Source organism: Polyodon spathula, chromosome 16 (assembly GCF_017654505.1).
Source record: "Polyodon spathula isolate WHYD16114869_AA chromosome 16, ASM1765450v1, whole genome shotgun sequence".
Classification (NCBI taxonomy): domain Eukaryota; kingdom Metazoa; phylum Chordata; class Actinopteri; order Acipenseriformes; family Polyodontidae; genus Polyodon; species Polyodon spathula.
The window spans coordinates 3,594,810-3,607,480 of record NC_054549.1 but is presented as its reverse complement, the minus strand read 5'-3'; the positions used below and the strand labels follow the sequence as shown (position 1 = coordinate 3,607,480).

Here is a 12,671-nt window from a genome sequence, read left to right as displayed (position 1 = left end):
AGATGTGTTTGAAGTTTGACAGCCTGTGATTATAATGAGTTGTGGCCACTGTTACTCGTGCACAGTGCTGTTATTATTAGAATACATGGTGAGTGATCATTTTCCTATAGACTTTGGTGTTACACTGCTATTATACACAGCGGTGGTGTGAGATCTGTGTATGATAAGGTTGATGATAAAACTAATTTTTTTAAAGCAAACTCCACCACCACAAAACACTATCAATACCAAAGCAAGCAACAATGCATATTAGGAGCAGAATTCTACTGCTTTATCATTGAATACCATTCAGACTTCAAGAAATGTGGAGATATTCTAGAATTTCCTACACATACCCCTCCTAACAAAATAATTGTTATTCTTAGTTGCTACATCATATTTAGTAAAGACCTTTGGGGTGAGACCTCGTTGTTATGAAACCAGCTTGTACACTGAAGTTATATGTTGTAGCAAGTCATATTACTAAATCAACAATACAGGGTTGTGTAGTGCATAACCAATGGCAAAGCATCCAACACAGGATAAACAAAATTCAGTGTCTTATAAACTCTGTTAACTTGTACAGAAAAAAATGAAACTAGCTTTTGGGGATTTAAACAAAGCAGGCTGGGGTGGAGCAGGATAAGTGAGCCTAGTTTAAAAATGTGACCAGACTGAAATGAAAGCACAAGAACAGAAATTAACAATCTAGTTGCATAACAAAGTAAAGGCTCTTCCACCGAGACTCCAGCCTGTATCTTGAAACATAAAAACTCAGATTTCACAAACATGTGGAGCATGCAATTGATCTTTGACTTGAGAGTGTTGGCTGGTTGTAGATTGCTGACTGCAGGTTGTTCTACAGGTTCTTACAGAGATGCGGGTGGAAAGTATTAACATCAGTTCTGTGCCCAACAGGAAGCCAACACAGGTATTTAAAGTGCAGTTTGAGTTTACTATTAAATTGGCCGTGCTTGTGGAGCTACAGCTTTAATTTGATCCCAGTAACTTCATTCACGTGTGTAACGTTAGGTTAAAGGGTACAGCCTAAGATAACACAACGTGATGAAACGCGCTACTCCCCCGGTTACATTCCATATCCCACATACGTTAGCGTCACCGCTGGCTTTCAGCTTAATTAAATGATGTTAGTCATTGTCAATGGCCCCATAAACAGACACAGTAAACATGGTAATAAAATGACCTGAGCTATCTCAGAATGGTTCTCCTTTTTTATTCCAGGGATAAAAGCTGAAGTTAGCAGCCCCCTCTGAATGGTACCAATTACCAGTGTGGACATGTCCTGACATATATTTCATAGTTATTGAAGGTATCATGTTAAACCTCCTTAAGTGGTGACCTGCCATTTCCAGCCTACACATGCTTAAAATAGTCCTCTTAATTGTTTACCCACTTGCAAAGAGGCTAATGTTTGTGTCACGTGCATCTATTTGTACTTCCGGATGTTATTCTCAGATAAATATGTATACGCCCACATACTGTTGTTGAAATGCCTGCTACGTTGTTGTTTCCTGTTGAATGTGATCCATATTTCAAAGTTTGGAGGGAAACAAATGCGTCAGTCAAGCCGGGTTTGAGCTGATGCCTTCAGCAGTGCATGACAGGTGACAGTCAAAGCATTCTGCTGTTTCCGTACAGCATGACTGTTGAGCAGGCTGAGGACTGGCTCTGACAGTGAGGGAGGAAATACTATACCAGTGTCTGCAAAATAAATTAGTGATGCAAGTGCTTACTTTTTTATTTTATTTTTAAATGAAATAGACATTTTGCTAGCCATTAGTGCAACGACACTTACTAGTAGAGCACTATACTGTAGGCATTACGTTACATTTTCACATTATTAGTTTCTCTTTTTATTTGTAAAGCTGTCTGTTTAAAAACAAATATTTCATTAATTAAATGTAATTCTTGGTGTAAAACCTGGACCGTAGTAGCTGGTATCATGTCTTCAAATGATTTGTTAAACGTGTTTTATTTCAACACTGCACATTTGAGATCTTAATGAATGGATTCAATTTGATGATACTTTACAATTCGATTCTTCACAGTTAGACCCTTGAGTATTTCATTACTGTTGATGTGTAAATATCAGTACCATTGATTTCAGTACCAGAGAGTGTGCTGCCACATCCATGAGGTCCACTGGCTGTCCTTGCTTGTAATGAGCTGGTCTTCTGGTGATTTTTTGACAGGGATTTTAGGTGACGCATTTGAGAGTCTTAAGATGATATGCACATTGGAAGTAATTGGATGGTTTAAGATTTGTTCTTGTTTAACTTGAGAAGAAATGACGTCACGTGTCAGGTCTCTCCTGTAGACTAGCTCTGAGTGTTATCAAACGTGACAGTGTGGACGACATTTGCATATTCAGTTAGCTTGCTGAGGGATTAACATTCCACAGCAATCAGTCACGGCAGATTGCTGCCTCAAATTGGAAAGAACACAGGCGAATAGTTCTTTGGCATGACTAGGATAGCTTTTAGCATATTGCATTATACCATGCTAAAGCATAAGTATAGTAACAGCATGTTAACACTCTCAATGGGCACAACTGTATACTCTGGAACCTTACAGAGCTCTACATCATTCCAGAACCTTCCAGTACCAATAACTAGTCAAAAATACAAAGTCTGTTAGATATGAATTCTTGAACCAAATATTATATCATTCCAAATCAGGTTGTCCTGTGATACATTTCAATAAGCAAATGTCCCACTGACAGCACAGCCCTGAAGGATTGACCGGTTCTGCTGAAGTCAGATCAGAAGCAGCACATACAGTAGATTTTAATGAAATAGTCTTAATAAAATCACTTGTCACATAATAGCTATAACACAGCCAATACTATAGAATGCTATAGGATGGCAAACAGCTGTGCATGTGTGTAATATCAGCACGAGTAGAAGTGAAAGGACTGAAAACCATGGTCTGTTTAGGAGCTGTGAGTGCTGATATAACCAACACAAACACACAGATACTGTACCTGTGGTCCTCTAACGCTATTAAGTACTGTGATCATATTAGTGTACAAGTTAACAAATCCAGCTATATCTGTTTTCTAATCATTGCCAACCTTTATTTAGTCAATTGTTGAAAAGAGGGACAGGTTGATGAAGAGAATACTGTTAAGTGGCTGATGTATGATTGTGATTTCACCGTTCTGAATGGACTTTTCAGCCGAATGGAATTCCGAGAGGTGCCCAAGGTGTGATTTCTTTAAAGCAGCTGCCATCGACCGTACTGACAGGGATAGTACAGCTTGGTAAAAACTTAAAATGGTGCTGCTGATGCAATGAATTGGGAATACAGCAGAAGAAACGTTCGTCTGATTGGTGGAAAGATCTAGAGCTGTCTATAGTCAATAATAATATTGATAATAATAAAATAAGAGTAATGTATTATTTCATTTCTGAAACAAAAAACACCTTAGAATTTACTTAAATGACAATACCAGAGGTTTTAATCTTTTGAACTAAGAAATTTCTGTTGGATTGAACACATTGAGTTTCAACTCTAAACTAGCACTAGTTGTCTGGAGATTGACTTAAGGATATTATAGCACTGGTCATTTTGAAATAATAGTTTCTGACTTTATTTAAACTTATGGTACAGTACAGAACAGTAACGCACAGAACAGTAGTATCTGTGCCTCCAAGGTTATATTCATTTCATTGTATTTGTTTTAAATCTATGTTGCTTTCCAGACAATTCACATAATAGGCAGTGCTCCCAGATTCTGGTATCTTTGGTAGTGGGTGTTATTTTTAAGACCCTAAGGTTGTAGTGAATTTAAATGCATTAGAACTGAAATGTGTCACAATTCAATTCAAAATACTTATTTGAGAGAGGTTGTCTGTAGTAATAAATGGAGCACAGTAGCTGATAACACACTATAGTCTAGCATAGTGCTTTGGACACTATACTAGAATCATATACTGTATAATATTTTAATCTTATGCAACACAAGTCAACACTGGCACAGTAAGAAAAGCAACTATTTGAGGTGATATTTCTCATCTCCACCTTGTGAGTATCTCAAGCTACAACAGCTGAACAAGCTTAAGTTGAGCTGCCCAGGGGAAATTGCTTTAAAAAATGACCCCTACCGTAAGTTTCTTGAAAAGGTGGCTGACAGTTACAACGCCTTTAGGGGCACTGCAGCTTTAAAACTCAAGGGTGCAGCGCAGAGTGTTTTAAACAAATGGGCTTCATTTTTTAATTTTTCCAAAGACGATCTGTCACGCGCGAGGGTCCTTTGGTGGTGAATGAATATCAAACAACGCAGTCCATTAGTTGCCAAGCTACAGGAGACAAGCTCTCCACAGATCTCAGCACATTAGTTGTCACTACAGCACCCGGGGGAGATAAACAGGGCTGTTTTTCTGAGTATTTGTTCAAAAAACAGAACAAGTGATTTTCTATGAAATTGATGCCAATCTGAGTGTCATGCAGAGGACTTGCAAGCCTACACACACACTGTATATCTATAGATCTTTATGTTTTGGGGTTAATCAGTCATAGCAGGGCAGAAGCTGGGCATGAACCAACGAGCACTCACTGCAGATGAGGGTCTTAACCACTGTGCAAAAGAACCACATGTGGACAGAGAGCTTTTAAGATCATTCCACTGACGGGTCAGAAGCTGTAGCGGCAATCAATAATACCGCCTTTAATTGCATACATACGCAGAAATTAAGGGCAAATCAGCTCATTTTTGTGTCATGCTTATAAAAAAAAAAAAATGCCCTTCTTAGCGTCTACAAAAGGGATCATTTTTAAAGTATCATATAATAGTTGCACAGCATTATTGATGTGATCTTGTAGGTTCATAACCGTCGCTGTTTTGTAGTAAAACGTATCGCTGTGATATTGACAACATGGCAAAGTACTGAGTTTCTTGTGCACACTGCAGGGTGTTCTGTAAAACTTCAGATATCTGTTCAACAGTCATTATATTATAGAGAGAACTGCAGGGGCAGAGAACAGTATGAAGACAGCGAGGGACATTACAAGTAGAAGGCAGTGACCTACAGCAGAGAAGATGACTAGTTCTGCTGGGGGGGGGGGGGGGGGGGGGGGGGGGGGGGGGGGGGGGGGGGGGGGGGGGGCTGTTTAAAGACCTCTTAAGTGAACCTTGGTTTTAGACAACAGCCCTCTATTCCAGGTTTGCATTTCCGGACCTGAGACGTGGCCAATGCCAATAGTCACTTCATTTCATATTCAGCTAAGCACACAAACAGGTGTTCAAAATAGACCCCGAGTGGGACAGAGCCCTTTTCAAATGAGAGCTCAACGAGGCAAGAACAGAAGAGGGGATGGGGAAAAGCTATTTGAATATCAATGCCCTGCCTTTCGCTGTAAACACACAGAGACAATGAAGCGCATCAGCACCTCAGAGTGGTATTTAACAAGTAGCTGATTAAAAAAAAGGAATAAAAAGATAAGGCCATGGTCTGTGTACATCCTTCTCTTTTGTATGTATTTTGTTCGTCTCTGCGTGTGTATTTCTGAAGATGCACAGATAAAAGATAAAGCCACTCTCCATTTAGATGCACATAAATTGTTTTCTAAGGACATGACTCTCCCCAGCTGCAGGGATATCAAACTTGGCTTTGCTGTTTATCCAGCCCTCGGACAGAATCATAGCCCCTCCTACTGTAAACCTATATGTATTACATTTGTAAGTAAAAAATTAACACCACTCTGTAATAAATTTCTTTTAACCTCACCTGCTCTATTTCATAACTTTATTATACATGCATTTTATTTAGTTCTGCTTTTATTTTGTATTATTTGCATGTGTTCTTGCTAACAGGGCTTAAAGGAATGAACTATGAAGACTGAGAAAACTGACAGTACTTTAAGCGAGTCACAGAAACCAGGACCAGGGAACACGGTTGGAAATTAAGAGGAGATAGAATATGGACAGAGGGTAGAAGACACTTCACATAGAGAGGGGTCAGGGTGTGAAACGGGGTGCCTAGCTACCTCAGACAGCAAGAAGACACTTCACATAGAGAGAGGTCAGGGTGTGGAATGGGTTACCTAGCTACCTCAGACAGCAAGAAGACACTTCACATAGAGAGGGGTCAGGGTGTGGAATGGGTTGCCTAGCTACCTCAGACAGCAAGAAGACACTTCACATAGAGAGGGGTCAGGGTGTGGAATGGGTTGCCTAGCTACCTCAGACAGCAAGAAGACACTTCACATAGAGAGGGGTCAGGGTGTGGAATGGGTTGCCTAGCTACCTCAGACAGCAAGAAGACACTTCACATAGAGAGGGGTCAGGGTGTGGAATGGGTTGCCTAGCTACCTCAGACAGCAAGAAGACACTTCACATAGAGAGGGGTCAGGGTGTGGAATGGGTTGCCTAGCTACCTCAGACAGCAAGAAGATACTTCACATAGAGAGGGGTCAGGGTGTGGAATGGGTTACCTAGCTACCTCAGACAGCCATTGCTTTAGTCTACTCCCTGATAAAATTTTTGATAACAACACCTTTTTTTTTTCTTTCGAAGACCACTACAATAGCTGTTCCTTCAACCGTGGCTTCACTCTTTTATCCCTCAGGAAAAGAGGCTGCAAAGTGTCCGTCAATGAGAGGGTAAACCGGAAACCATTTCTTCAGAGAGAAAGACATTTGGAAAATTAATTAACTTGTTAAAGTGGGGTTCTCCCTCAGATATGTTTGAACTGTATGTCCATAGCTGGGTCCATTTTGAATACAGTAAACAGCTGGCCTAAGAATAGTACACAATCTGATAAATTCAACGCTCAGTTGTATATTTTGCAATGCACGTACACGCATACAAAATTTGAAATATTGAGGCCAGTGAATTAATGAAGGGTCTTTACACTGCAAAGTATAATATCCTGATATTGTAGCATGGTAAATTTACTCTGCATGGACAATGTATTAGGACCTGTCTATTAAGTGCTGTCCTGTCTACCTATTAGGTGCTGCATTTGGTGATGGTGATAATGCACCTATCCATCGTGCCAGAGTTGTGCGCAAATGGTTTGGAGGAGGATGACTGAGACTTCAGGCATCTTCCATGTCTGCCCCAATCCCAAGATCTCGATCAATTGAGCATGTGTTGGATGAACTTGAACAGCACATGTGTGATCACTATCCTCTCCCGGCACCTCTGCATGAAAAAATTGATACATCCCTCAAGCCAACTTCCAGCCCCTTGTGGAGCCAAGGCTGCAGGCAGGGCCAACCTGATGTGAAGTACAGATCCTAATAAAGCTGCCAGACAGTGTTTATTTACAATAAAAGATTAAAGATGGTCCAAACACACATTCTTATTTCCTTTCTGATACAATGCTGTTTGGAAGAGAATTCCAGTGAGTTGCAGATTCCAAGCTAAACACCAGTCTAGTTATATTCCAGGCTTGATAGGCTGCAGTTGAAATGTGCTCAGTGTCTGCGGAATGGTTTGTAATTGGAAACTGAGTGGAATGGTGTCTGCTCCGCTGTTACCATAGTGAGCTAATTGTCACCAGACTCATTTTGACACTCAGTGGTGACAAATACTCAGTAATGTAGCTCTCTGAGTGTACTAACTAATTAAATAATTCATTCCATTTTAGCGTAGAGTCCAAATTTTTCTTTTTTTGAAACTGAAAGGTCATCATAAGTCCTAATTAATTTCATAAAGTCATTCTATCTTGTAAATGTTCCAAGAATTTGAGCATCTTTATATTTTAAAAACTCTTCTGTGCTTGTAGTGTTCGGTGTCTTAAAGTGATTGTAGCAAACAAAAATAATTGTATACATCTTGAATGTGCAGTTTTAAACACAAATCACATAACAAAACTAAAACTTCTTTTATTGAGATTGGGTGCCACTTGTGAGGCTGAACACAACTCCTAATCCAATACACAAGGTGTCAGTAGAGGCTTATTGAACAATGAAGACAGAATAATCAAACACTATGTGCCTCTCTTACCTTAGAATCATTATTATTAATTGGTCATTTTTAGCAGACACTTTTATCCAAAGCAACTTACAGAGACTAGGTGTGAATTATGAATCAACAACTGCTGAGTCACTTACAACAGAACCTCTGTGATAAGTGACTTGCTCAGGGTCACACACAGTAAGTCAGTGGCTGGGATTGAACCAGGAACCTCCTAGTAACAAGCCCTTTTCTTTAACCACTGGACCACCAAGAAAAAAGGACAATATTATAGCACAGACAGGTGAACTAGTTTCACTGGGAGGCAATAGTAGCAGTTCATATGAGTCATCATACAAAGTGAAGGAGCAATTTCGAGGCACAGAAGTGCTGATATAGTACAGAAGAGTGTAATTAGGAAATGAAATGGGCTGATCCACAGGTACCAATCAAGAAGGAATGGTCTTTAAAAGGTCTGAGGCCGTGAATAACAACAGTAACTGTGATAAAAACCAGATTCAATCTCAAAACAGCCAAGCAAACCAGTAAAAACAGATATCATCAGCTGTTCTTTAATAACTGGTGGCTGTGCATGTGTTATACTATATGCAACGCCTATTTCATGTAAAAGAAAATGCTATATGTCTCTTCTATTTTTGTACCTGCCTCCCCATTTTATTCATAGTGTGTTTCTTTCACAGTCCATGCTGTTCGATCTTGGGAACTCTGCATTCTGTCTACAGGAAAGTTTTACCTACAGAGTTACACATGGATCATTTTAAGAAGAAAACAGGCTTGAAAATGATGCTCCCAGCTTCTACAAATTGATTTTTTTTTCTTTGTTTTCACAGGGTTGACAAGTCCTTCTCCCGATCAAGAAGCTTATGGTGAGGGAATTCTTTACTCCTGTTTCTGAATTCAAAAAGGTTTTTTTTTTTATTATTATTTTATTTCTTTTAATAATGCTTTTTTTTTTTTTTTTACTGTGATTGTTTGGAATTTTCCTTTGGTTCTTGGTTTGGTTGAAAGTTAAGTGAATTGGTATTGTGCTATTGTGCTATTCCATGGTATTCAGTACATTCTGAGATTTACTGTAAAGATGTGATGCAGGTAAATCCATGGGAACTTGATTTGGTTTTGGGCCAGTTTTACTGACACAACTTTCTATAGAGGGTCACTTTGCACTTTACATAGCACAAATCTTTCATGAAACAGGGCACTCTAGCAGTATAGGAAAGAGAACTCCACTCAACACTGCAGAGCGCTCTAGCAGTATAGGAAAGAAAACTCCACTCAACACTGCAGAGCGCTCTAGTAGTATAGGAAAGAAAACTCTGCTCAACACTGCAGAGCGCTCTAGTAGTATAGGAAAGAGAACTCCAGTCAACACTGCAGAGCACTCTAGTAGTATAGGAAAAAGAACTCTGCTCAACACTGCAGAGCGCTCTAGCAGTATAGGAAAGAGAACTCCACTCAAAACTGCACAGCGCTCTAATAGTATAAGAAAGATAACTCCTCTCAAAACTGCATTCTGTAGAAAACCATAAAAAAACAGAATGTATTTAATATACTAATACAGTATTTGTATCATTGTCTATTTTTATGTGTCCTTATGTAAAGTTACTTAGTGCTGAAAGAGGTACAGATCAAAGTGTGAACAAGGCAGGTATTATTTAGACTTGCAGTGTATGGTCCTGTAGACCTAGAATCCAGCTGAAGAGTCGGCCTGTGTCTTCATAGCTCCTTGCTTGGTGCAGCTTGTTTTTATTTCATTTCCTTTGCTCTTTAGGGGAGGCTGTGGGCGAGCATTGAAGTTTACTATCGCTAATTTGCTTTAAGGTTTGAGTAGAATAGGGGACCTGGCAAACCTGGTACAAAAAATAAATTACATTCTAACAGAATCTCTAAAACTAAAGTAACAATTTCAAACCATCTATATTCATTGATTAAAAGTGTCTAATGTTACCTCTGGCCGCCAATTGATTGTGTAGTTATTGCATATAGTATCCTGGGTATTACAGGTTTAGCTGCCTGCCCTTGCCTTGTGTCTGTGTGTCCATAGCTTGGATGTGAGTGCAGGTGTTCCTCCTGGGACAGATTAAAACCCAGGGTTTTCTTTGTGTTCCTGAGAGTCATCCTGAAATACTGGGACGTTTACCTCACTAGTTGGAATGAGATTCCTTTTTTCCTCTAGAGCTGTAGTTCACTTCTTTTCCAGCAGGTGTCAGTTTTGAGTCACTGCTGTATTACTTCAAGAGAAAATGTATGCTTTCAGTTTTAAAGCTACAGGGTCCGCAAACTCGTGATTAATTTTATACCGAAATATGATTATTTTGTGCCTGTCTGATGTATCCTTTCACTGCTTAGCACATACGGCAGACCTTGTTTCCAGTGTGGTTGCATTCCCATACACATGTTTTAGCAGAAGGACACAAAGCTGACACAAGAAATCACTTCTGCTCCTGCTTATAAAAGTGTACCACTGTAATTCTGCACAGTAACTTTGCAGTTTTCCCATGATGTTGCAGCTTTTTTAATATGCTTTACCAGAACCTATATGTGCTTTACAATGCTTACCTGTGCTTTATTATGCTTTAGTACACTTTGCTATCCTTTTACTATGGGAGACTGTTATAAGGGCCCCTCCCCCAGCATCATGTTATGGAGAAATCCATTGTCTACAGGAACAATACATCTCAATAGCAGCGGGACTGATTCCTTGTAGCTTTAGATGACCATCATAAGCAAGGTGATTGCAGTAAAATAATAATTAAGGCTAATTAAAGTCATTATTGTTCCAATCCTAGTGTGCCCATTGGTGTACGTGTTTTTTATGTAACTAAAAAAGGGTTCCTTCTACTTATAGATTTGACCAAGGGGGTAGGCTGTTGGTGTACCTCATTGTAGTACAATAAAAAGACCTACGATTCCCAACGCCCACTGCAGGAACCATTGTATATTACAAGGGCTCTTTATGTTCAGCTTTACAACTTCAGCAGTCTTGCAGATACCAGGGGACCAAATAAATGGCTCTCCAGTGTGCAATTTACAAAAGAAAAAAAAAAACCTGCCAACATTAAAGCAGTCAAAATGAAATGTAAAACTATTCTACTGTATCGTACGATGAACTGTTTTTTAAGTTATGGATGGATTATCCTGTTTTTCTGGTCAGCCTGCTCAAACAAATTTCCACTCCCCTTGTATTGTTTGGTAGTGTTCTTGCTTCACTCCACTGCAGGTGAATGAGGATTAAACTTTTAACTGCTTCAACGGTCTGGTTCTTTTCATGAAGAGGTCAAGCCACTCTCTTGCAGAAACATTGAAAGCATGTGAGGCATAGCAAGAGCAGTGATTGGTTACTGAGAAGGAGGAACACAATTGTGGAGGATGTGCAAAGGCTTCTGGGAATTCAGTCTGACCAGCTGCTCATTGTTAGTTTATAGCTTAAAGGTTTTTGCACAATTCGTAATAAACTAAACTGGCATTTTATACATTTAATAACTGGTGTAAATACAATGGTAAAAGCTGCACCTTCGAGGTATACTCTAGAGGCATTTGAACCTTTTCACTGCCAAGCAACAGTGCCGCATTAAAAATGGAAACTTTGCATTCGTATAAAATCATTGTTTAAGCACTTTACAAACACATACAGTAAGACTGCAAAATTACTTCTTTTGGGACTAAAACTTCTTAACAACATCAAAACAGGACCCACGTGTCCAAAAGGTTGTGTATTTTAAGAGACCACAGTATTACTATTTTTTTAATAACTATGTTATTTTGTTATTTGATGTTCACATTACAAAATTATTGAAAACAATGAATTGGTGAAGGGCCCTTATGCAGGACTTTTACAATTTACTGTCAACCGTGAACTAACCAAATACGTGCATTATCAAATCAGGAAATAACGAGAAAGATTGTGTACCATATTTATGTGGTAGGTTGAGGTTGAGCGAGAGACAGCAAAACATGAGCCTGCTCGTCAAAGGCACTGAAAGGGCTAAAGAGAGAGATTGAGAAGACTGCGGGATACTCTGCAGGCTGCATGGACTCCAGTCAGGTTGCCACTGCAACCATTAACAACATTGCGACTGTCCTTACTGAGCTGATCCAGGTATGCCGCTGCCTCTCTGTCCGAGGAGCTGCACAAACACTGCCATACTGATCACAGCTTTCAACAGAGCATATCCTGGCCCTGCATGGATTACATGCATTAAGTAGCATCAGGCTTGCTGTGTTGGGCTTGTATTGGGTGTGTTACGAGGCATGATTCATGCTTCAGGCTATAAGGAAATCATCCCAGGGGACCTCTCCCAATGCGGTCAGGACTCAGACACTAGAAAAACAGTTATTTCGGTGTGACAGAATACCAGCTTGTCAGCTGTCTATTCTTTTGAAGAAAATTAAACACACACACACTCACCTTTCTATGCTTGTTAAATTGCTTGTGATTCATTTTATTCTGTAAAGGATACTGGGAATATAAAAGGAGAATTATGTTTAAAAGGAGAGAATGTTTAAAAGATGTTGGTAATTATTTGTTTGAAATTCTACTTCTAGATTACTACAGTCATGACTGAGCTTTTTCGAGATCCTCTCCTAATTGTTATTGACTGTGAAGTAGCTGAAGAAGAAAGCTGGAGAATACATGCCACTTCATTTCTCTCATAGCCGGGTCCACGCGCACACACGGCACAAATTGTATTAGCCAGCCAGTACTGCTCAGTTTAATACCTTAGAGGTCTGGAGTACCTGGGGTTGTGTA

The 12,671-nt window shown here is 39.6% G+C and overlaps 1 protein-coding gene across 16 annotated transcripts in view; it reads left to right on the top strand.

Annotated features, from left to right (window-relative positions):
• Positions 1-12,671, top strand: part of LOC121328711 (rap1 GTPase-activating protein 1-like) — a 124,884-nt gene that overhangs the window by 35,046 nt on the left and 77,167 nt on the right. For all 16 annotated transcript variants that reach the window (XM_041273706.1, XM_041273692.1, XM_041273690.1 and 13 more), the window contains exon 2: positions 8,755-8,790. Coding sequence is in view for 14 of the 16 variants with exons in the window: in XM_041273692.1 (XP_041129626.1) it covers positions 8,755-8,790 (36 nt within the window). In the remaining 2 variants the exon portion in view is untranslated. The remainder of the gene's footprint in view (positions 1-8,754; positions 8,791-12,671) is intronic.